General features: G+C 37.3%; 1 protein-coding gene across 2 annotated transcripts in view; it reads right to left on the reverse strand.

The window, feature by feature from the left end:
* Positions 1–24,832, reverse strand: part of SLC38A9 (solute carrier family 38 member 9) — an 83,180-nt gene extending 58,348 nt beyond the window's left edge. For both annotated transcript variants that reach the window (XR_003611666.2, XM_028119127.2), the window contains exons 1-2: positions 24,745–24,832; positions 10,607–10,756 (exon numbers count right to left, since the gene is read on the reverse strand). Coding sequence is in view for 1 of the 2 variants with exons in the window: in XM_028119127.2 (XP_027974928.1) it covers positions 10,607–10,713 (107 nt within the window). In the remaining variant the exon portion in view is untranslated. The remainder of the gene's footprint in view (positions 1–10,606; positions 10,757–24,744) is intronic.
* Between the last annotated feature and the right edge of the window lie 400 nt (positions 24,833–25,232).

Genomic DNA, 25,232 nt, shown 5'->3' on the forward strand with positions numbered 1-25,232 from the left:
AAAATGTTTACAAATCAGTGAAATTAAACATTCAAAATATTTCAAAAATGGAAATTTGCAAACATTATAAATCATCAAATAAAAATTAGTTTATATAACCTTTTTAAAAAAGATTTATTTATTTGAGAGAGAGAGCGAGCGAGAGAGAGAGAGAGGAGGAGGAGGGGAAGAAGGAGAGGGAGAAGCAGGCTCCCCGCTGAGCAGGGAGCCTGATGTGGGGCTCGATCCCAGGACTTGGAATCATGACCTGAGCTGAAGGCAAGATGTTTAACTGACTGAGCCACCCAGGTGCCCCTATATAACATTTTTATAAAGTTTATAAAAAACTGTAAAAGTTTGAGGCACCTGGGTGGCTCAGTTGAAGGAGCGACGACTCTTGGTTTCAGGTCCGGTCATGATCTCATGGGTCATAGGACTGAGTCCCATGTTGGCTATGCACTTAGCGGGGAGTCTGCTTGAGATTCTCTCCCTCTGCCCTCCCACCACTTGCATGTATGTTCTCTCTCTCTCAAATAAATAAATCTTTAAAAAAAATGTAAAAGCTTATAACCCTTTTAATAAACTTCAGGACCTTCCTCAAATATTTAGTGCCCCATCAGCGGAGGGTTCAAACCAGATGGGCAGCTCCTCCACTTTGGACAGAAGCTAATGGGTTGTAGCAGTTTTGATTTCTCCCACAGTTAACCTGGTAAAGATGGTTCTATTAAGTTCTCTCCTTCCCCCAGCAGAGATTAGCCACCTTCTGAAGATTCTAATTCAAGGCCTTTTCTCCCACTTCTCCAGGTGTGTGTGTGTGTGTGTGTGTGTGTGTGTGTGTGTGTGTGTATGTTGGGAAGTAAATGCTGCAAGTAAGTGGAAAGTAGAGCTAGGAGGATGTGAGAAATGAAGGAGAGGAGAGATTGGGGGATAATTTGGAGAGAGAACCAAAAAAGGTGAACAAAACTACTGGTTGTTTTCAAATTAACAGTATTAAAAAACACTATTTTGGACTTTAAAATTAGCATAGAATACTAGAATATACAAAATAGCACTGCCATCACTCAATGTAAGAACTGAGTGACATCAGGGAGAATGAAAATCTACCAGGCAAATTTCAACAAAAATTTCCACATAATTGTTGGATGATATGCAAACGAACTTCAGATCAGTTTGAATTACTGTGTAGCAAAGTGTTACCAAATATTTTAAGATAATAGAGCATAGGGGCGCCTGGGTGGCTCAGTCATTGAGCGTCTGCCTTCAGCTCAGGTCATGGTACCAGGGTCCTGGGATCGAGTCCCACATCGGGCCCTCTGCTCAGCGGGAAGCCTGCTTCTCCCTCTCCCACTCCCCCTGCTTGTGTTCCCTCTCTCACTGTGTCTCTCTCTGTCAAATAAATAAATAAATAAAATCTTAACAAAAAAATAGAGCATATTCAATTGTTATTGATAACATACATGATAAAAGTATTAATATACTGTTCATAAATAAAATTTAAAGCTAATTTTGTCAAGATCATTGCATCCTATAATTTTTATGCTTTATAAGGTACATGATATGTAAGTTCAGTAGTACATATACATAATTTGCAAATAAATATGCACATGTATGCACACACACATACATATTCAGTCCCATTATTTTTAAAATGTTATTTTTATTTTTTAACTGATAAGGGTGGTCTGATGAAAAAAATAAATGTTAATAAACCCCAGGTTGAAAATTATGGATTCCTTATTTTAGAACCCCAAGCTTTACTTAGCTGCAAGTAAACAACTTCATCAACACCATATAGACATAGAACTTCACTTGAATATTAATTCTCAGGCCTGTATATCTTAATTAAATATAGATTCTACTAATAATGAATTTCAAAATTCTTTCAATGCAATTCAAGCTTCCAAATTTTGGTTTACAAAAATATGTAAACTGGGGGTGCCTGGGTGGCTAACCTGACTCTTGGTCTCATTTTCAGTCATGAGCTCAGAGCTGGGCTCCATGCTGGGTGCAGAGTCTGCTTGAGATTCTTTCTCTTCCTCTCCCTTAGCCCCTCCCCACCTGGCACAGTTGCTCACACACTCTCTCTCAAATAAATAAATAAAACCTTTTTAAAAAATCCATAAACTGGTTTATGGGGAGGCTGGGTGGCTAGGTTGTTAAGCGTCTACCTTCGGCTCAGGTCATGATCCCAGGGTCCTGGGATTGAGCCCTGCACTGGGCTCCCTGCTTGGCAGGAAGCCTGCTTCTCCTTCTCCCTTTCCCACTCCCCTTCCCACTCCTTCTCTCGCTGTGTCTCTCTGTCAAATAAATAAATAAAATCTTAAAAAAAAAATCCATAAACTGGTTTAATCCTACTGTCCTGAAAATAAACAGTCTCTTCTTTTATGGCCACAAAACGATCACTAACAGAAATGTGCGGATTTTTGTCTTGTTTTTAGTATCAGCACTGGATTGAGGCTAAAAGAATTAAATAAACACCAGGAATCAAGGTAGAAGCAATTGTAAACAAATACCAACATATATTCTTCCATTTTTCTCTAGGTTGATATAAAATAGTACCACCACCATCGCTTCATCCTATCTTCCACCTAGAAAAAGCAGACCCACAAACAGGACATGGTGAGTGACCTCAACAAAGGAAGATTAGGAATGTGGGAAAAATTCCCAAGACAGCATAGTTCTCCAACAACTCTTCCTTTTAACTGCTCTATGAGAATGCAAAAATAAATCACAAATTGTCTCAATTAACTTAAGTGCAATAAATTAAGAATATCATTAACTTAGTATTTTGAAATAAAGATTTGTCTTACTTATAAATAAAGGGTAGGCTTCAGCCTGCAATGTCATGCCAATTGCTACTCTCCTTCTTACACAAATCTACCAAAAGAATTTCTGGAAAAGAAATAAAACTTCGTATCTTGTAACCTAAATATTCTCCATTAAAAAACAAAAAAATGGGGAAGAAGAAAAATGCCAGGTCAGCATTTTTAACTAAAATTTCCTTTCCTTAAAAACTGGAAAGGGAATACAAAGAGGTGAAGAATTAAGTAAATATAAATACTAAGATAAAATCTTATTTTTAATATATACATGTGATTCTTCAAATGAATATCAACATTGCTTTGCTATGTTAATTCAATTGCCTAGAAATTGAAAATACTAAAAGGAAAACTCATCTATTTTTTAAACAGATCACCAAAGAAAATAAGGCTTTCTTGCTCCTCTCCCATAACTTAAGAAAGGGCTACTACACATCAAGCCTTAGATATCTTCGTCATGGTTCAAGAAAGGCAGATGACTAAGAGAACTTCTGCTTTGCCACTGGAAATACACTAGCAACAGATGGTCTACCCAAATGGTCATTCAGGTGATAAAAGCTATATTTTCAACACAGATGGCAAATATTGTAGTAGCCTGATCAGAACCCATTGTTAGCTGTATGGCATGTTACTCAGCCGACTCAGCCACAGTAACAGAATAGACCATAAAGGCAAGAGTCCACTGTGAAATCTGCCCTGCTAACTGGCTTCTATTAACCAACTTTTACATATAGGAAAGTTTTATAAACAAAATATGAGATATTTTAGGAAAAAAGAAAATAAACAGTGCTAGAAAGGGGATTGTGAAATAGGAACTTTCATACATTGCTGGTAGGAATATAATGTGGAACAATCTTTGTAGAAAACAATTTGGCTATAATATGTATCAAAAGCCTTAATTGTGTTTATATCCTTTAATCTAATAATTATACTTCTGAGACTCTACTAGAAGGAAATCAAAATATGGTATGTAGAAAGCTGCTAATCAGCATTATTTTAAATAATTATAAACAGCATAATATTTAAACATTATTAAATTATGATACATTTAAATTCATATTTTTTAACATAATGTTTAGAAAGAACCCTTGGGGTGCCCGGGTGTCTCAGTTGGTTAAGTGTCCCACTCTTGATTTCGGCTCAGGTCATGATCTCATGGTCGCTCAGCACAGAGTCTGCTTGTCCCTTTCCTTCCCCTTCTGCCCCTCCCCCTCACTCTCTCTCTCTCTCTCTCTCTCTCTCTCTAAAAATGAATAAATAAATCTTGGGGAAAAAAAAGAATTCTTCATACGAGAAAATGCTGACAATACAGTTTTGGTGGGACATTTCAGTGATTTTTAAGCACAACTTTTACTGTAAAACTTTTTACTTCTCCTTGAAACCTGGTACTTTCCCCTTATATATCATTCTGGCTTCAGTCTCTATCCCTAGAGTTTATGGCAGTTAAAATCCTTGGATAACCTTGCCAAAGGACTTTAGGCTTGCATCAGGGGCAGGAAGTTCAGGGAAAGGCTAGAGATTGTTTTATTGTCCAAAGGGCCATTTTGATCAGAACACTTTATGAGAACAGTTTTATTAGAAGCAGTTGTGGGGGCAGAGTGAAATTAAGGTGAGTAGCCCTTACTTTCTAACTTTTCCAGGAACAAGGCAAGAGGTAACCCCAGGAGTCACAGCAGTACAAAGTACGTCCCTATGGTTGCGTACACCTGAGTCCCTAAAACCCATTCTTAAAGATCACAGGTTGGTAGATTATGGCAGGATACGACAAATCCAGCCTATGGCATGTTTCATTGGATCACAGCCATGTCCACGTAATCTTGTATTCTATGGCTACTATCACCCCACAATGGCAAAATTTAATTCATAGGACCAAAAAGCCTAAAGTATTAACTATCAGGCCCTTTATAAAAAAAAGTTTCCTAACTCTTGCCATAGACCACTGAAAGTCTCCCTAGGGACTTAGAGGTGGAGATAAGGACTTCTATTCCCCTTCCTGGCGGGCTGAGGGGATAAGGAGGGAGGAGGCCTCATGCCCTTGTCACATCTATGTCAGGGAGCATCTGAATAGGCTTTTCCTTTAGAAATGTTTGTAACCAGATGTTAGTAAACTTCATTCAGCTTAATCCTTTAGAAAATCTACCACCAACATATTATAAACAAAACAAAAATCAAATGAAAGAACTTCAACCTCAGTCAAAACAACTGCTACAACAAATGTTCTTACCCAGAGCAGTGCCTTACAGAAAGCCCCCAAAACACCTAGCCATCAGTACTACAAATGGCCTCCTTGTATTCCTGGCTGGGCTAAGCCAGACCCTAGAGCATAGTTACTCACAGGGATATAATTCCACAGAGTTCTTGGTAATGCTGGCTCAGGATGGGATAAACCAGTATTTTTCCTAATGAAAAATGAGCACTGAGTTAAAAAAAAAAAATAAAATCAAAATATTTATAACTGCTCATCATAGTACTCCCTTTTTTTCAGTGTGTACCTCTCTCCTTCCCTGGAGGTAGGGGCTGTGTTTGAGCACTTTCTCGCACACTACAGGAGCTTAGTGGATGTTTACTGACAAAAGGAAAACATATAAGAAAGAATGACGGGAGGAGGCAAATGGAGAGGAACGGAGATAGAGAAGGAGGCAGGCAGGGAGATAGCTAGGGAATAAAAGGCAGAAGTAATGAATTTAAACTGAATAAGCAGTATATTAAATTGTATAGACTGTGTGACCTCTTTAAAAAAATCATAGAAAAGGACAAGATGAAATATACCAAAATATTTCAACAACTCTTGCCTCTATGTGATGGAATTTATTTCCTTATGCTTCTGTTGTCAGAAACTTCCTTATACCCTCCTACTAAAAAAGCTCCACCAAGTAGAGAAAAAACATGATTTGTAACAGTCCACAGAAGCACAGGTGATTTAAACAATGCTTTTAAGAAAATGGGTTTTCATTTTGCATATACTACTTTTATCCTAAATTATAGGAATGCTATATTTTCTTTTCTTTTTTAAGATTGTATTTATTTATTAGAGAGAGAGAACAAGTGCGCATGAGCAGGGGGAGGGGCAGAGGGAGAAGGAGAATCTTCACTGAGCAGGGAGCCCGATGTGGGGCTCATTTCCAGGACCCCGGGATCATGACCTGAGCTGAAGGCAGACACTTAACTGACTGAGCCACCCAGGCGCCCCTGAATGCTATATTTTCTGAATAACTTGGTTCTCATTATAAAAGTAGTACACTGTCTATACTGAAGATAATATATAAGTTATAGAGGAAAATGAAAATCATCCATTAGATAAAAATCATTTCATATTTTGATGAATTTCCAAATGCACATAGACTTATAAAGATGTATGTAAGCATTTAGCAAAAAAGGGTTCCATTGTGGAAAAGTAATGTGGGGAGTGACACACGGGGGGAAGAAGGGTGAGAGAAGTAGACAGGAGAGGGAAGAGAATAGGAGGAAAAACAAGGAAGAGAGGGAGGATACAGAAGGAGTGCTGTAATCAGCAAGTGGGCCGTCCGTTCCATGTCACTGATATATAGTCAAGACCCTAGTCCCATCTAATTAACATGGATGGCACATTCCTCAAAAAAAAAAAAAAATGTAATTTATGCAGCTCTGGAAACCAACAGTCCTGGGAAAACTACTCTTTTATCTCTTGCTATACATCTCCATAATCCCTAACTATGGAACTACCAAGCCTTAGTAACCACTTCCAATCATTATTATTGGGCCCAGATCTACCCTTATAAATTAATACACTCTTCACTTTGCTTTGTTATTCCTTCTCTCTCCCAGAACCCAAAAGAGTCAATTCAGGCTGCTAATCAGGGATAGTATTATTGCCAGATGAAACAGAAAGAGGCCAACTTATATATGTGCAGACTAGTAGACATTCTAAGAAACCAGGGGCCGTAGCATAGTGTGTTTGAAGGCACCAGGAATGCTGCTTATTTTCAGTATCTACCTCTGTCCCACTGGCTTACCAGACTTCTTGCAATGTTGTCAATTACCAAAAAAAAAAAAAAAATCTAACTTTTAGGTTAGGCTTTTATATTTCTGGGATTCTCCACATTGAAATGGAAATAGCCATGGAAAAGGTAAAAGACTAGGTCTCTGACACCTCAGACTGTTTCCCATTAAAACAGCAAAGAGACAACAGATCCCTACAAGAATAGGACAGATAAGTACTAGTGAAAAAGGGGTGAGGAAAAGTATGCTTTACCAAGCATTGCCTAAGAGGAAACTGCTGGGTGAATTATTGCCCTGGGGAACACTGTGGATACAAAAGGAGCATGAAAACCCTAGGCCCTAGGAAAAATGGAAAAGGAAATGTTGGTAGAAGAAAACTGAAAAAGGGGAGCTCAAAAAGAAATTAACCACTTCACAGTCTGGTTTCAGGCCAGCTGGAATGTTCAACTCTCAAGGGGCATAATCCCAGAGCAGTAGCACAGTATGAAGCAACCCTGAATACCAGCTCTATCTTCGGTTACCAGAAAGTCTGGGAAAAGCAGGAAAACAATCTCTCGGACTAGTGATTGCCAATGGAATTTATCACATCCGACACAGGAGATTTCTAAACTTTTCTGTCCCTCCACCCACATTCTTAACTCCACCCCAAGCCAGACGAAAACTGAGGGGGAAGAGGTGTGTAGAGAGAAAAGTGTACATGTATAGCTGGCAGAAGTTCCTCAAATGATTCAAATGGTTATGGCATGTATTCCTATTCTACAGTGACAAGCTTCATCTTCCATGAGTCTAATTAGACCCCCGTTCCACCAATGTGATAAGCAGATCCAGCACACTATCAGTTCAAAGGAGTTCTTAAAATTGTTACATTTGAACTGATACATGATTTTGATTGCCACCTAGTGTAAGAGATAAAATTAATCACAAGTTAACTGAGAAAAAGCAAGCTAAAATTAGTATCAAATGTTGTTTTCTATACTCTGATGGCCAAACAGTTTCCCAAAGTGTGGTTACATGTGAGATGATTTTTAGGTAGCACAAGGACTAATGCTATCTTAACTACTTGATATTTATCATAATGCATATTAGAATAATGATGAAACTCATCATTTCACAAACCTCTGAAGATGAGGCTAAATTAAGCCTAATTTTAAGAACAGATTTTAAAATATATCTAAATTATAATATTACACAGGTAAAATTGTAATGGGACATCACCAAAGTTATGATCCAAAATGATCAATGTTCTAGAAATAGTTGTCTAAGCTGGTTCTTCTAATGAAGATAACTTTCCTCAGTGTGTCTGAGGTTTTTTTTATGCACACAAAGTGAAGTAACCCATCTTTTAATAGAACTAACAATGTTTTTAGGTACTCCTACTTTTTTTCCTCATCAAATAATAGTTCCTGTTTTCTTAAGCAGAATTAATTCACAAGCAAATTAGCATTCAATACTGCGAAGTGCCTATAAATATTTGCCTTCCTTAAAACATGCTCACCTAGGTAGTTATCCCATGATTGTCAATAGTTGATCCCTTCTCATTTTGACAAGTTTCATTATAGAAAATGTATTTCCATTTAGTCTACACGGTTAAACAGATTCTCAGAGAACTGTCTGAACTCCTGCCAACTTATTGCAATGGAATGCACTTTAATGACCTATATTCTATTGTCACAGTGGTCAATTATTTATCATAGAATTCAGAGGTTTCAAGAAAATCCTGAGCATTCAATCAGCATTCATAATTTCTTGTATTCACTTGATGGTGGAATACACAAATGAAAATTTTAAGATTCATTTCATTATCTTTTGTGATGGTCACTATGTAAATGACAATGATACAGTTCTTATATGATAAATTTCACACTGCCATCTCTAGCTTCAAGAAAGACTAAAAAATTAAGTATCTGGAAAATGGAAATAGGATTATGAAGGCTAGCTTAAATCACTCTTCCTTTATCTCCTAGATTGGAACCTAGTCCCCCTGTTGAAAAAATTAAGATTCTGTGGGCAAGAAACAGACAGTATCTGCCACACCTCCCACCTCAAGCACTATTTCTCTCTGAGGAGGCAACCACTCTTAAATTTACTACTTATTCTTCCAGAATCATTTATACATATTGTATTATACACAGTTTATTTATTTTTACCCAAATGATGGTACACTATATACATTGTTCTGCACTTTTTTTGATTTAACAAGTTGAAGACTTGTTTCATTTTGATATGTAATAAAGCCACTGCCTTCTTTTTAATGGGTGAAAAATACTCCATTGTATCAATGTGCCAAAATTTATTTACCCAGTCCTGTAAGAAAAGATATTCTGGTTGTTTTAAATCTTTTACTATTATAAAAAAAATACTGCATTAAACAACTTTGTACATATAGTATTTGACATTGTGAGTTAATGCTTAGAAGTGAAACTGCTGGGCCATATAAACTTTGGAACTGGCTACTGGCATTTCTGGGGGTGGGGGGGGACATTAAATTTATGGACTAAAATTTAAAGAGCATAAGACTGTATTTTAGAGTCCTTCCACTGACTGCAAAATATGCCTTTTCATTATATGTCATATTTTACCAATTCTAATATATACACTTCTAAAATATGGACACATCTGCATAATCCAGGATATCTTTTAATCACTGTCAGCCAGGCAGCTGTCATAAAAGTAATTATTCCTGGTGGTATGACAGGTAATTGTAATTCCTGGTCATTTCAGTCATCAAACCATTTAAGAACCACTGGAGAAGAAATATGAGCCATATTATTGTCAGAAAAACTTCTATGACACCTTCTGGTAAAATCAGGAAAGTGCAAGCATCCAAACTAAAGAAAGTGTCAGTGATTTGAAAGAAAATTCTTTTAACAAATACTACATTATTAACATTCTTAATGATACGAAGGACAATTGGGTGTGGGAAGGGGAAAAAAAACAATTTTGATGACACCAAGTCAGAAAATTGATTGTGAAGAATCATATTCTAAATGTAAAGTATTAGTAATATCTTAACTGAAATATTTTATGTTTTCATTTTTATAATTGCATAAGAAATATATGATAAAATACCAAATAAGCTCAAGAGTTCTTTCAGTAAATTAAAAAAAAAAATCTCTAAGTCCTAAGAGATTATTGTATCAGGTGTACTGGTAGCAGTTTATCTTTGTGTGCTATATTACAAAAAGAACAGTTCAACTCAAAATCAGCATCTCAGATATGAAAAAATACTCTAAATCTTATTTTGAAGTTTCTCTCATGTAGATTTTGCACACTGTTAAGGCTACTCTTATTTTTTCTTTTGTTCCATTACACTTTCTTACTGGAATACTATTATTTTTGTTTATTTTGTAAACAGTCACTTTACTGAATTCTCTATAATTTTTCAGTGGATTCTTTGGGGTTTTCCAGGTATGCAATGAAATGAATTTTAAACTCAAATTATCTTAAACTATTTGCTGGAATTTAAGCTCAGTGAAGGTAAGGATTATGTATTAATTTTACTGTTTTATCCCCAGTACTTAGCATATTACCTTGCACAAAGTAGGTAATCAATATATATTTGTTAAATGAATTACATAAATGCATCTTACTTTTTAAAATTTAACCCAACCCCTTTCACAGAACAAATGGTGACCTTAGTCAAAAAAGTCAAATATAAACAATGAAAGAGTATTCATATTTTTTCCCTTCCACATACAAACATACAGATGCTGTTAAGTAACTGGATATTTTATATTCAAAACTACATATATTTGGTTACATAGTTAGTCCTAGTCTAATAATCAAAAAACCCTAGTTATAAAAATAAATGTTTTATTTTAATCACTTACCTTTTGGATCTTAGATCTGATGAATCAAACTGGATATTCATAGGTCCAGGATTTATTATTTCATGATCTACCTCAGGGACGAGACGATGCCTAGAATCACTATCCATATCTGCCACTTTTCTTAGCCTTTAAACACTGATGAAGTCAGTCCTGTATAAATCAGAAAGTATAAAAAATATAAAACTTAATTAAAAATTATTTTACTACTAACAAGTAATACATTGCATGCATAAGATATTAGGAAAATATAGGAATTTGCTGATGATATCTTAATGAGGTATATGCCTAAATCTTTTATCAGAAATTAGCTAAGCTGAATTGGAGTTACTGTTTATTTTTCAGCTTACTAAAAAATAAGTAGGGCAATCTGTTTCTAGTAATAAAACAGATTAGGCTATTTGGACCCACTTTCCTGTAGAAAACAACTATAAAAATATTGGATAAAATACAGAAAACGTCTTTTGAAAAGCATCAAAAATGATGATAATCAGGTGATTGGTAGATGTAGGTAAGGAACCTAGTGAGGTAAATAGCTCAAGAAATTGCTTCTGCCCAGAGTATTTGCTGTACCAGGAGAAAATGGGACTGAGGTTTTCAAGGCCTTGTGAAGTACAAGGAAAATAGAAGATAAAACCTGGGATTCACCCAAAGTAAGGAATGATGTAATAAGAAATCATCCCCTTTCCCTTCTCCCAATAACATAGCTGGGAGTATAAAGATCTTTACCATTAGATTAGGAATTAACAAGCAGGAGAAGTGCCGCACTCCCTCACAAGGGAACTACAAACAAGATTTCTTGACAATGCCCATAGGCAGTGTATATGTGTGCACACGTGCACACATGCATGCATCTGTGGAGGAGGAAGTGTTCAATACCACAAACTGCACTTCATGTGGATTTGCAGGAGGTCAAAGAACACTTAAAGCTGTGAATATAATTTAAGGTTAACTTGCTTGGTAGGACTTCTACTAGGTAGGTATCTGCTAGAAACAAATATAAATCAGGCGCCTGGGTGGCTCAGTTGGTTAAGCGACTGCCTTCGGCTCAGGTCATGATCCTGGAATCCTGGGATCGAGTCCCGCATCAGGCTCCCAGCTCAGCGGGGAGTCTGCTTCTCCCTCCAACCCTCCCCCCTCTCATGTGCTCTCTCTATCTCTCATTCTCGCTCTCTCAAATAAATAAATAAATAAAAATCTTAAAAAAAAAAGAAACAAATATAAATCTTTTCTGTGAGGACACACCTTGATCCTACACCTCAAAACAGACCTGCTAACAATCTTTCAAGGACACTGAACAGTACACAGACAAAAATAATCTAGCATGCAAAGAAATAAAGTGTTTTTAGTGAGAACCAGAAGAAACACCAGTAGAAATAGATTCATAAAGACTTCAACTATATGGATTATCAAAATAAGATTAGAAAACAATTATGCTTCCCATCTTTAAATTAAAAACAAAGTGGATATATATACAATGGAATACTACTCAGCCAAAAAAAATAAAAAATCTTGCCACCTGCAGCAACATGGTTGGATCTAGAGAGGGTAATGCTAGGCAAAATAAGCCAGTCAGAGAAAGACAAATATATATGGTATCACTCACATGTGCAATTTAAGAAATAAAACAGCCAACAAAGGAAAAAAAGAAAAACCAAAAAACAGACTCTTAACTATAGAAAACAAACAGATGGTTACTAGAGGGGAGGTTTGTGGGAGGGATGGGTGAAATAGGTGATGGGGATTAAGAAGTGGTGTTTATCTCAATAAGCACTGAGTAATATATGGAACTGCTGAATCACTATATTGTACATTGAAACTAATACAATGCTGTATGTTAACTATACTGAAATTAAAACAAAAAACGAAAAAAGAAAACAAAGAAAAAAAGAAAATTTTAAGTACAATGTACTGCTCATCATAGAAGCTAAATTCAAGAGGGTTTCAGGGGCACCTGGGTGGCTGAGTTGGTTAAATGTATGCCTTTGGCTCAGGTCATGATTCCGGGGTCCTGGGATAGAGCCCCACGTCAGGCTCCCTGCTCTGCAGGAAGCCTGCTTCTCCCTCTCCCTCTGCCCTTGCCCCCCACTTGTGCACTCCCTCTCTAATAAATAAAATCTTAAAAAAAAAGAGGGTTTTTTCCTTCTACTGTCAACTTGCCATTAAGAATTTTTGATTTAGGGGAGGCTAGGTGGCTCAGTCAGTTAAGTGGCTGCCTTTGGCTGAGGTCGTAATCCCGGGGTCCTGGGATTGAGCCCCATGTTGGGCTCCCTGCTCAGTGGAGTGTCTGCTTGTCCCTCTGCCTCTGCCCCTCCCCACTGCTCATGCTCTCTCTCTTTCACTCTCAAATAAATAAATAAATAAATAAATCTTTAAAAAAAAAGAATTTTTGATTTAATGGTGTGCCTGGGTAGCTCAGTTGGTTAAGTGGCCAACTCTTGATTTTGGCCCAGGTCATGATTTCAGGGTCTGGGATCGAGCGCTGCATCGGGCTCTGCACTCAGCAGGAAGTCTGCTTGAGGATTCTCTCTCCCTCTCCCTCTGTCCCTCCTGTGGCTTGCATGCTCTCTCACTCTCTCTCTCTCTCTAAAATAAATAAATAAAATCTTTAAAAAGATTTTTGATTTAATATACTAATTACATTAATATCTCACTTTGCATATATGAAGCTCATTCCACCAGCTTAGTTTACAGCCTCAAATGTGATTCCCAGTCCACATTGCAATAAATGTATTCTGTAAAACAAACAAACAAACAAACAAAGACAAAGTGGAAATTATCAAAAAAGTAACTTAGTGGGGCACCTGGGTGGCTCAGTTGGTTGGGCGACTGCCTTCGGCTCAGGTCATGATCCTGGAGTCCCGGGATTGAGTCCCACATTGAGCTCCCTGCTCAGCAGGGGGTCCACTTCTCCCTCTGACCCTCTTCCCTCTCGTGCTCTCTGTCTCTCATTCTCTCTCTCTCAAATAAATAAATAAAATCTTAAAAAAAAAAAAACTTAGCATGTTTGACAAGAACATGAATTTTAACCCCCTCCAATAATAAAATAGCCAAAATTTAAAACTTGATGGGTGGGTTTAAAAGTTCAAAACTAATGAACTAGAAGATACATCAGAAGAAACTATCCAGAACAGCAGAGAGAGAGAAAAAAAAAAAGACAGAAAATGTGGAAGACAAGTTAAGAGACATGGGAGATAGAGAAAGTCTAACAAGCATGTAATTGGAGAATCATAAAGAAAGGAGATAGCAGAGGTAATATTTGAAGAGACAGTGGCTGAGAATTTTCCACAATTCATAAAATATAACAATCTGCAGATTCAAGAAGTTTAATGAATTCCAACCAGAATTAATAAACACTATTATCATAGAGTGGAAAAAAAGAATTAAAATTCCAGACCAAAGGGAAAAAAAGTCAAGTGAAGGTCTTGGAATTAGTGTTCTAAGGTCCTTGTATCGTCCAGATCAACATTATACTTTGAAGCAATGCATGTTGTAATTTTTAAAGGTAACTATTAACATAATAGAAAACAGCATGTAACTTAAAATCTAGTAGAGTAGGAAAAGAGAATGATAAAAAAAATTGCAGACCTAAACAAAAGTAAGAAAGGAGAAAAACATAAAAAAGGTTGGACAAACAGAAAGCATAAAATAGATAAGATCCTCCCATTCTTTCTTGACACCATGCTAATCAGGCTTTCTTCCTCATCGCTATACAGGAAGTGCTCTTGTTAGATTACCAATGACCGACAGTCAATAGTTACTTTTCAGTATTTAACTTACTTGCCCCATCAGAAATAAGTGCGATAAGGGACACTTTCCTTCTTAATAAACTAGATTTACTAGGGCTCTAGGTTTTCTCTATACCTCACTGGTCTCTCCTCTTTGTCTCATTTACTGTTTATTTCTTGTGTCCCAGAATTCTTAAAATTGCAGTCTCAAGTTTCAGCCGTGGTTCTCTTCTCTACCTACCCTCAATTTGTGGGTAATGTTATCCAATCTCATGGTTTAGTAACACCACCTCCATTATATAATACAGCAGCCACTAGTCACATGTAGCTATATATATTAATTAAAATTAAATTTAAAAAAATTCAATTCCTGAGTCACACTAACCACATTTGAAGTGCTTGATAGGCACATGTGTCCAGTGGTTACCATACTGCACAGTGTAGATATAAAATATTTCCATCATTATAGAAAGTTCTATTATCTAGACAATGGCAACTCGCATAGTAACATTTCTAGCCAAAATTTCTCTCCTGCATTTTTTTTTTTTTTGGAGTTCCAGTGGGCTTTTATTGAGATAAATTAACAAAAACCAAGATTTTATCAACCATTTTTTTTCTCTCCTGCATTTCACATTTGCATATCCAACTGCCTACTTAACATCTTTTTTTTTTTTAAAGATTTTATTTATTTATTTAAAGAGAGAGAGCGTGCAAGCAGGGGGATGGGGAGGAGGGAGAGAGAGAATTCCAAGCAAACTCTCCGCTGAGCCCAGAACCCAATGTGGGGCTCAATATCATGGTCCTGAGATCATGACCTGAGCCAAAATCAAGAGTCAGACGCTCAACCAACAAAGCTACCCAGGTGCCTCCATCTTTTTTTTTTATTAATACAATTGACATATAACATTGTACTACTTTTAGATGAACAATATAATGATTTGACATATGTATGTATTCTTCTTAACATCTTTATTTGGATATAACAGACAACTAACATGTCCAAAACTGAACTTTTAATTTTTTCCCCAAAAAATGCCCTACCCATTGTTTTCCTGATTTCAATTGCTAGCATCTCCTTCCTTCTAGTTATTCAGGCCTAAATCTTTAGAAGTATTCATGACTTCTTTTTCTCAGTGTACATTCAATCCATTAGGAAAATCGTGTTGGTTTTCTCTTCAAGTATATTCAGGGTCTGGCCACCATAATTTGTTACCAAGATTTCTACAACAGTTTTCTGATGGAGCTCCCTGCTTCCACCCTTATGCCCTTACTGTCTACTCTGTACATAGCAGGTAGAGTTGTAGAGAGATAAAGAGAGGCATTTGATCTCACCCAGTTGGTTTTTATCACTGGGGGAGGTGATATTAGACCCAATGGGTAGAAACTAGGGATGCTCCTAAATATCCTACAGTGAACAAGACAGCCTCTTACAACAAAGAATTATTCAGTCCAAAATATCAATAGTTCTGAGGTTGAAAAACCCTGCTCTAGGCAGGTAAAATAAGAGGTTGATAGGAAGGGACAGGAGAAGACCTTAAATGGTGATGGCAATATTGTATTTTTCAACTTGATTCTGGTTATATGGCCATTTGCTTTATAATTATTGTTATGTTTTATGCACTTTTCTGAACGGATGTTGTATTTCACACATAAGCACGCACACACATTACACACACACCAAACGCCATAAAGTGAAATAAATAGGTTTTAACATTTAAAGGCAAGTGCTTTACCTTTATTCTTCAACTCTAAGTTACTATGACTATCCTCATTTTATAAATAAAGATACAAGGCACAGAGAAGTTAACCAATTACAAAGTTAATAAGTAAGTGGGAGAGTTAGAATTCAAACCCAGGCAGTCTAAGTTCAGAGCCTATATTCTTTGCCATTATGCTGTGCTTCTTTCCTGTTCTTTGCCCTTTGTCTCTCTTTTATCTTTCACCTTCTTCTGTTTCTTTTTACCAGACTACTTAACAAGTATAGTTTTATTGGTGCTGTATTTGTTTAACAGAGTCTTATATCTGCTGTTGCTATTTTTCTAAATATAGCACTTATGACAGAGTAGAAAGAAAACACTTTTCGAGTCAGCAATCCTTACCTGCCACTCACAACCTATGTAATTGAAGATTAACCTTCATGAATCTATTTTCCCATCTGTGAAACTGAAACAATAGCATCCACCTCACTGGTGTGGTTGAAAATTAAGTGAAATGATGCATGTTATACTTAGCACTTTATAATAGGAAAATAAATGTTCAAATGCATTATTATTCCTCTCAGATAACAAATGAAAAAACTTGTTTTGTTGTTTGTTTGTTTTTTACATGGACAGCCTCTTGAGGTTTTCCTCTTTTCTCTAACTGAAAAATTCTGCAGTAATGAGGTGAGAGATAGGCAAAAGTTGTCAAAATGCCACTATTAAGTGACATAGATGTTGGTAGCATATTCTATCCCCAGAATATGTGCATCTTCTTTCCTGTCATTCCCTTCCATTTCCGTCTTCTGTTTTCCTGCCCAGCATTTAAGCCAAAGATCTCATTAACTTATTAGTCTCTAGAGACAAATAATGTTGAAGTACCTTATGTAATAGTGACTTTTCAAAAAAAGTGAAATCAAAATACTACCATCTCCAGTCATGAAGGGCTTTATTTCTATGTCTTTCTATAAAGAGTATACAAACAATAAAGAGTATACATGCAAAAATGATTATCTATTTTAAGATGAGACAACTAAAATACTGAGTAACGGCAAACCCTGAACAATATATTCATTCAACAACTTCTCACCAAGCCTCTACAATGTACTGAAGTACTGAGAAAAAAAATATTTTTTTAACTCATGGTCCCCATCCTCAATAAACTTAAGAAATATTATTTAGGAAGCCCAGAAGTTAGGTAACTTGTTCTAAATCACTTAAATAATAAAACCTAGTAGGATGTTAATTACCAATTCCGATTTTCAGTTCATCTTTTTACTCTTAATTAAAATCTACACCAATTGCTGGTCCTAGCTCCTAAATTAACTTTCTAATAGATCAGTGCAAAATTTATTTTTTTATGGTAAAAAGTTTACTTGACTGTTTAAAACACAGATTTCACAAAATGCATTGTACATATTTAAGTGTGAAGCATCAGAAATGATCCTGAATATAAAGTATACATTATTCAAAGTAATCATTATTAATCTTCCATTAATATGGAAGTAACTGAGGCAAGGTTAAGTAATTTCACAAAAACAGAGTTAGCTGAGAAGCAAAAACACTAACTTGATCTTTCAGTTCCTCTACATAATAAAACTAATAATTCGGTTGACTTGTTTAGTCTTAAATTTTAAAACTAAAAAGCAGTATTTTTGAAGATTACTTTGAACCATTAACTATAAAACTAGGATTGATAATCCTATTAAACTTCCTTAATTTAAAACTGTCACTGCTGGAGGGCCTGGGTGGCTCAGTTGTTAAGCGTCTGCCCTGGAATTGGCCCTGCATCTCACTGCCTCTCTGTCAAAAATCTTAAAAATCTTTAAAAAAATATTTATTCATTTGACAGAGACACAGTGAGAGGGAACACAAGCAGGGGGAGTGGGAGAGGGAGAAGCAGGCTTCCCACTGAGCAGGGAGCCCGATGCGGGGCAATCCCAGGGCCCCGGAATCATGACCTGAGCTGAAGGCAGACGCTTAACAACTGAGCCACCCACGCTCCCCTAAATAAATAAAATCTTTAGAAAAAAAAAAACTGTCAATGACTACTTAACTTGAAAAAATTACTCCCTGGATATAAAGAGTGAAAATACTCTATATAAAATACCAACAAAAAATACATTTTAAATTAAGGCAGACATAGCACAGGAATTAAAAACTTGGGAAATAAAGATATTGTAGAGAAGTTATGCTGTGTATTGGTTTGATATGACTTCAAATCTACTTGTTTACAACCTAAGTGAATTGTTTTAATCCATCTGTTTATGACAAAGACAAAAAAAATTGTTTTAGAAGTAAAGTTGTTTTAAAAGAACGTTGTTTTGACATAAGAATGAAGTAAGCTGTGCTACGATGTTATCTCAACTGTTTTCACTGATAAAAACTCAGGAGCTCAGTTGCTTATCAATAAAAACATTCGAAGAAGCAACTACAAAGAAGCAACTATGGCAAGGAGATATCTGTACTATAGTGAGTTTGGAAGGACTATCAGAGTGTTGGGTATGGGGAAGGCAACTCTACTGATCTAAAATAGCTCTCTGAAGACCTGGGGGGCAATTAGATACTGCTGAGGAAAAGGCTACTTCTATCCGCAGTGGCAAAAGCGGTGCAGCAGCCCAGAAGACCATCTTGCCCATCAACAGGGACAATGCCCTTCCCTAGCAACATGCTCTAACAACAGGAGACTTACTTTTGTGCAGGCAGCTGGACATTAGCTCTGGTTGGCTAAGCTGTCCTTCCCAAGTATCAATTCCAAAAAAGTACATCTTAACTAAATTTGGACTTTATTCCTTTCATCTCCCCTTGTCTTGAACAAGAGTGTGATTAATTTGTCACTGATTTGGAGTATTTCTTTATTGGCTTATCAAGAGTCATTATACTACTGGCTTGTGAAATTCCCACAGTGGACCTATGTTAAATAAACCATTGGCAAATACAATCTCAGTCTCAAGCATTAACTTGCCTCCTGAAAAAAACCCAAGTTATTAGCTTTATAGAATTTTTAAAACATTCTCTCAGTTTCAAAAATTAAATATTTTAGGAATTGAAAAGATGACTGTCAGCCAGTATCCTTTCAACAAAAGAAAAACATAAGAACTGGGGGAATATTCATTCAAGAAAATCCAAAGCACATAAAATTTTTTCTAACAACCTATAAATTCATTTGTGTAAACATTTAGAAGCATGCCAGGGACTGTTAAATTCTGTATAGAAGTTTGCTATTATTTCTGAACTTAATAAAACTAAGCTTAATGAAATTTGTATACTGTGCGAGAAAAGTCATCAATAGAATTGCTAAGAAATACTAGAGAAAAATTTATTTATTTATTAAATTAACATATAATGTATTATTTGTTTCAGGGGTACAGCTCTATGATTCACCAGTCTTACACAATTCATAGCACTCACCATAACACATACCCTCCCCAATGTCCATCACTCAGCCACCCCATCCCTCCCACTCCCCTCCACTCCAGCAATCCTCAGTTTGTTTCCTGAGATTAAGGGTCTCTTATGGTTTGTCTCCCTCTCTGGTTTCATCTTATTTCATTTTTCCCTCCCTTGCCCTATGATCCTCTGTCTTGTTTCTCAAATTCCTCATATCAGTGAATCATATGATAATTGTCTTTCTCTGATTGACTTACTTCGCTTAGCATAATACCCTCTAGTTCCATCCACTTATTGCAAATGGGCTAGAAAAAAATTTAAATATTGATGAGAGGAGACACAACCTTATTGCTCCTCAATCTCTAAAAACTGATAAAATCATCTTCAGAAAGTATTGCCAGGATATTCCTTCATTTGAATTATACACAACGGTTAATTTGGGGCATGGCCTACACTGGTTCATTAAGTAGAGTGTGGCAGCTAAAAGCTCATGTGTCACATTGGATTTGAATCCTGGCTCTGCTATTTCCTATGTGGCTTTGGGCAACTGATTTAAATTCCCTAAGACTCACTGGTTCAGGGAATAATAAAAGTACTAGTCTTACAGGGTTTGAGATTTAATGAGATAATATACATAATGTGCCTCACTCACAGTGAGTGTTCAACAAACACAGCTATCATTTTATTATGAGTTTGGCTTTTTAAAAGTAATTAGCATAATTATGTCTTGGCTTAACTTAGTCGTGTGGATAAAACAGCTGATGATCTATATGCCTTTAGTATATAGTGAGTAAACTCAGTGAGGTAAGAAAGATAAAGAAGTTGAGCTTCATAGTATTACTGAACTGTCACAAAAAGAAAAGACCTAAAGGACAGAATTCATTTCTGAAGAAGAAAACTGGGTGTCACTTTGGAGAAAAACTCAGGGAAAAAGACAAATCAATAAATAAGTAGTAGGAGTTGGGACTAACATTTATTTACTGAACACCTACTACTGGACTAAGTTTTTACATGTTATTTAACTGTAACTAATCCTTAGAATTTGAGAAAGAGGTATTACTTTCAAATTATAAAAAAAGAAACTGAAACTCAGAAGTAACTTGTCCTATATCACTTGGCTAATAAAGCCACAGCTGGAATGGAAACCAGGTTACTTAGGTCCCAAATGTTACTTCCAGTATACTGTGATGTCTGCCCTGACTTCTGTTTTTAATCAATACTCTCTGCAATATTCGTTCCTATACTAATCTGAGGATGCAGTTGAGTTTAGGAAGAGAGGATTCTTTTAACCTGGAGATTAATACTTTTGCTAAGATTAAATGTTAGGAAACCCAGAACAAGAAAAATCTAGAAAGGTCCTTGGATTTCAGTCAGCCTTACCCAAAAATGATAATCAAAGTTAGGGAAAACATGAGGGGTGTTCAGGATTTGACAAAAAAGTTCCAGTTTAATCACATATGTGTATTTGTTCTGAGCAAATCTGAAATGTTGTGGCATTGTCAAATTAGCTCTTACTGGGACGCCTGGGTGGCTCAGTCTATTGAGTGTCTGCCTTTGGCTTAGGTCATGGGTCCTGGGATCGCGTCCTGCATCGGGCTCCATGCTCAGTGAGGAGTCTGCTTCTCCCTCTGCCCTTCCCCTTATGCTCGCTCACTCTCTCTTTCTCCCTCTCTCTCTCCCGAAAAAATAAAATATTTTTAAAGAATTAGTTCTTTATTCCAAAAAAGAACACTGTTTCTTCTCAGTGATCTAAATAAGCTGTAAATGAGTCTAAAGTCTATAGTGCCTTTCAAAGATTTAATAATATTGAAGTAAATACAAAGAATTGTAAGAAAATTGGTAATTTTCAGTTGCCTCAATTAGACAATTAGCCTGAACTTCAAATACCCCAAAAATGCTATTTTGAAGGAAATGTAATGCCTTTTGGAAGTCTTGATGAGTACAACTACAAGATATTCTCAAGTTTGATAAATTAGATTAAAAGGCAAATTAGAGTTTCATAGCTAATATTACATAGATAATAACACAAAATAGTGCCATCAATGATTAACTAAAATGTTAAATACTCCTATACCATTAATTTGCCATAGACAACACTGATACAGGGAGCTAACCATGCAAGATGACATAAACAGATACATTCACTTCTAATGGCTTACTCAATCCTCTGAGTTTATTTTATTTTATTTTTTTTAAAGATTTTATTTATTTACCTGACAGAGAGAGAGACAGCGAGACAGGGAACACAAGTAGGGGGAGTGGGAGAGGGAGAAGCAGGCCTCCCACGGAGCAGGGAGCCCAATGTGAGGCTTGATCCTAGGAACCTGGGATCACGACCTGAGCCAAAGGCAGACGCCAACGACTGAGCCACCCAGGCACCCCAATCCTCTGAGTTTTAAAACAAAGTCCCAGAAGCAAGACTATTAATGTCAAGCTAAGTCATTTAATAATAAGTCCCACTTACTTTAAAATTGGTTTCAGTATGGAGTCTCAATGGGAAAATGACAGTTTACTGACCTGCTTGCTGATACCTGTGCTGAAAAATACTTTTCTCCATAAAAAGGACATAGAAAGCAACCAAATAAAGTTCATTTGACATTATTCTTAAAAGTATTGACTATTAAGTATCAGTATATTTCTTTTTTTTTTTAAAGATTTTATTTATTTATTTGAGAGAGAGAGAATGAGAGACAGAGAGCACGAGAGGGAAGAGGGTCAGAGGGAGAAGCAGACTCCCTGCTGAGCAGGGAGCCCGATGTGGGACTCGATCCCAGGACTCCAGGATCATGACCTGAGCCGAAGGCAGTCGCTTAACCAACTGAGCCACCCAGGTGCCCTAAGTATCAGTATATTTCAAAGAATGTCAGCTCTTTTCCATACTAGGCTCAGAAGTGTCCTTTCATAATTCTTTGCAAAAGCCAATCTATAGTATCTAGCTAAGATGCTAGCATCCATCTGCAATAGGACCCATCAGTTTTTGCCCACAGAAATGTAGAGCTGACCCTTGAACAAAGCAGAGGCTAGGGGCGCCGACCCCAACCCTCCCCAACCCCACAGTTGAAAATACACATGTAACTTTTGACTCCCCCAAAACTTTAGTAAAAGCCCACTTTTGACTGGAAACCTTATTGATAGCATATATAGTTGATTAACACATATTTTGTATATTGTATGCATTATACACTGTATTCTTACACTAAAAGCTAGAGAAAACAAAATGTTAAGAAAATCATACAGAAATTACATTTATAGTACTATACTGTAAAAAATTCACAAGTATAAGTGGACCCATGCAGTTCAAACTTGTGTTAAGGGTCAGTTTTATTATGGAGCCAGCATACAAGTATTTATATGTTCTTTCTTGGAGACTGAAAATTACTATTACCTAATACCTCTGCATATGGTAGAGGTTTCAGAGACTGAAAATTAGTATTACCTAATACCTCTACATACATTAGAGATTTGAACCTCTGCTTTGAACCTCTGCTTACCAGAGCAGGGGTTAACAAATTTTTTTCTGTAAAGGGTCAAATAATAAATATTTTCGGCTTTGTGAGCTTTATGATCTCTGCAGCTACTCAACTCTGTCCTTTAGCACATAAGACAATATATAAATGAGTGAGCATGAGTGTGTTCCAATAACACTTTATAAAAAATAAATACATCTGGCAGCAATGGTGTAGCAAATTTGGTCATAGTTTACCCACCTCTGTCCTATGTCAACATGAAAGCCAATGGAACCATATCATAAAAAAGGCAGCTTGGTGAAAGAAGTTATGCTATGTATATGTGTTTTCTTCTGTATAAGTCTGTAACTGCTAAAAGTCTGGTAACAAACTTATCTCAACCTCTTCCTTATGAATCATTTAATGGTCAGCCAGTAAGAGCTATAATGCTCCAATTCTGAGGAGACTAATGGAACATGCTTCCAAATTGATGCAATAAATGCTTCAAAAGGTGTTAAATTTGACAGTGCTGGAGGACAATGTAGTCTAATAAAGAAATTACCAGCCAAAACAATGCAAAGGGAACACTAAATGCTCTCAAGTTATGTTTAGGCAGTAAGAAAGAAAGAATGCTGATGAAGGACTGAAATTTAAGTGTATTATAAAATGCAGACCCAGTAGAAGCTTTTAACCTCTTAATGATTTTTTTTTAACTTTTATGCTCATATCTCCTTCTTAAAAAAATACTATAAATTATTTTATTTTTTAATTCAGGTGGATATTCCCATCCCCCTGTGCTGTTTACCCTTTACTGTAAATATTTACGGTATTGTAAAATCACAATTAGCATGCTATTTTTATATGACTGAGATATACAGCATTTAGGATTGAGAAGCAATCTAAGGCTGTGTTATCAGAGCTCAAGTGGGCATGCGTTGGGAAAGGAAAGGCCACATCTTAATTTGTCACCAACCTTTTATATTACTATGAAGTTTGTAGCGATTTTTCTTCAAATTAAGACAAGGGTTTCTTTGACCTATTGAGAAGTTTGAAAACTTTCCCTTCAGCGGCTGCCTATTATTTTGTATACGCAAGCATAAAAAAAAAAAAAAGGAGTAACAGGTTAGAGTTTGCTGATCTACTGATCTCAGCAATAGATTAATGCACTGCTTCAGAGTCATGAAAATTAGGTTTTAGTCAAGCTGGCCATTAACTGGCTGTCTGGTCATGCGCGAGGCAATTTCTCCAACTTGGTGGACCTTAGTTTCCTCATCAGTAAAGTGAAGAGAATGTGCTTGACTTGTTATTCTCGAAGGCCTCTTCCAGCTCTAGTATTCTAAGACAGCTAAGATGTAAAGTCACCTACTATCAAGACACCCGCTCTCACATTTGAGCCGGGGAAAAGTGTGGCGAGGACTACAGTGTTTTGGCCCTCCATCCATCTGTGGTCCTAGCTCAAGGCACAAAGGTGTTGTGAGCTGCCTTCCAGCTCTTCCCTACTCGGGACAGAGAAGGCTCTCCCATTCTCGCAATAATTCCAATTCTCCTCCTTCTCACCCGGGTGTTTACCTATCATCACCCTCAGGCTCAAACACGCACCGACTCCCCACAGCCCCTCAAATTCTCTCAGCTCCCGCGGGAGTCACCAGAGCCCAGAGAGGAGCGCGCGCCGCCCCTCCGGAGTGGTCGCCTCAGTCCCCGACTTTGGCCTCACGGATCCCCCAAGAAGCAACTGTTCGGACGCGTTTCACTAAAGAACTTCCCGGTGACAGCCGGCTCCATAGCAAGCTCAGCGGTTCCCGCCGCTTCCCACCGCTTCCCCTCTGTCCCCTCCGCTCGGTCACGAGGGACGATTTTGCAAGACCAGGGAACTGCCCTACCTGAGCTTCCGCCAAGTCCTCAGTCTCCAAGAAGTCAGCGAGAAGGCGTAGACCCTATCCGAAATCCTCTCAACTTGCTGCAGCCCGGTTTCTCCTCCCCTGAACAGGAAGAGGCAATAGCCGAGGCCGCGGGGGCCGGCGGGGGATGGAGTTCTGAGCGCGTTAAGCCGGCAGCCGCCGTCAGGCCTCCCGCCCCCGGGGACTACAACTCCCAGAGGCCTCTGCGAGAGCCAACACGCCTCTCGCCGCAGAGCTCAGTCCACCAGCTTTGGAAGGAGGGGCGGTCCAGTTTTGCAAATCTCATCTCTGCTCCCTGATGTTCGGCGTAGTGTGCGATGCTTGCCTGAGGTCCAAAGGCATCTAGGAGAAGAAATGCCATCTCCCGCAGTCCTTACACCTCCAGAGGTTACTTAGGAAAGGGTTGACATGACGTCTCCATCTAGGGCTGACTTCCCACTATCTCTTCTCAGGCTCTTCTGGCTAGTGTT

This window comes from Eumetopias jubatus, unplaced genomic scaffold (assembly GCF_037043125.1).
Source record: "Eumetopias jubatus isolate StellerSeaLion01/CBP00866 unplaced genomic scaffold, mEumJub1_p1.0 scaffold_5, whole genome shotgun sequence".
NCBI lineage: Eukaryota > Metazoa > Chordata > Mammalia > Carnivora > Otariidae > Eumetopias > Eumetopias jubatus.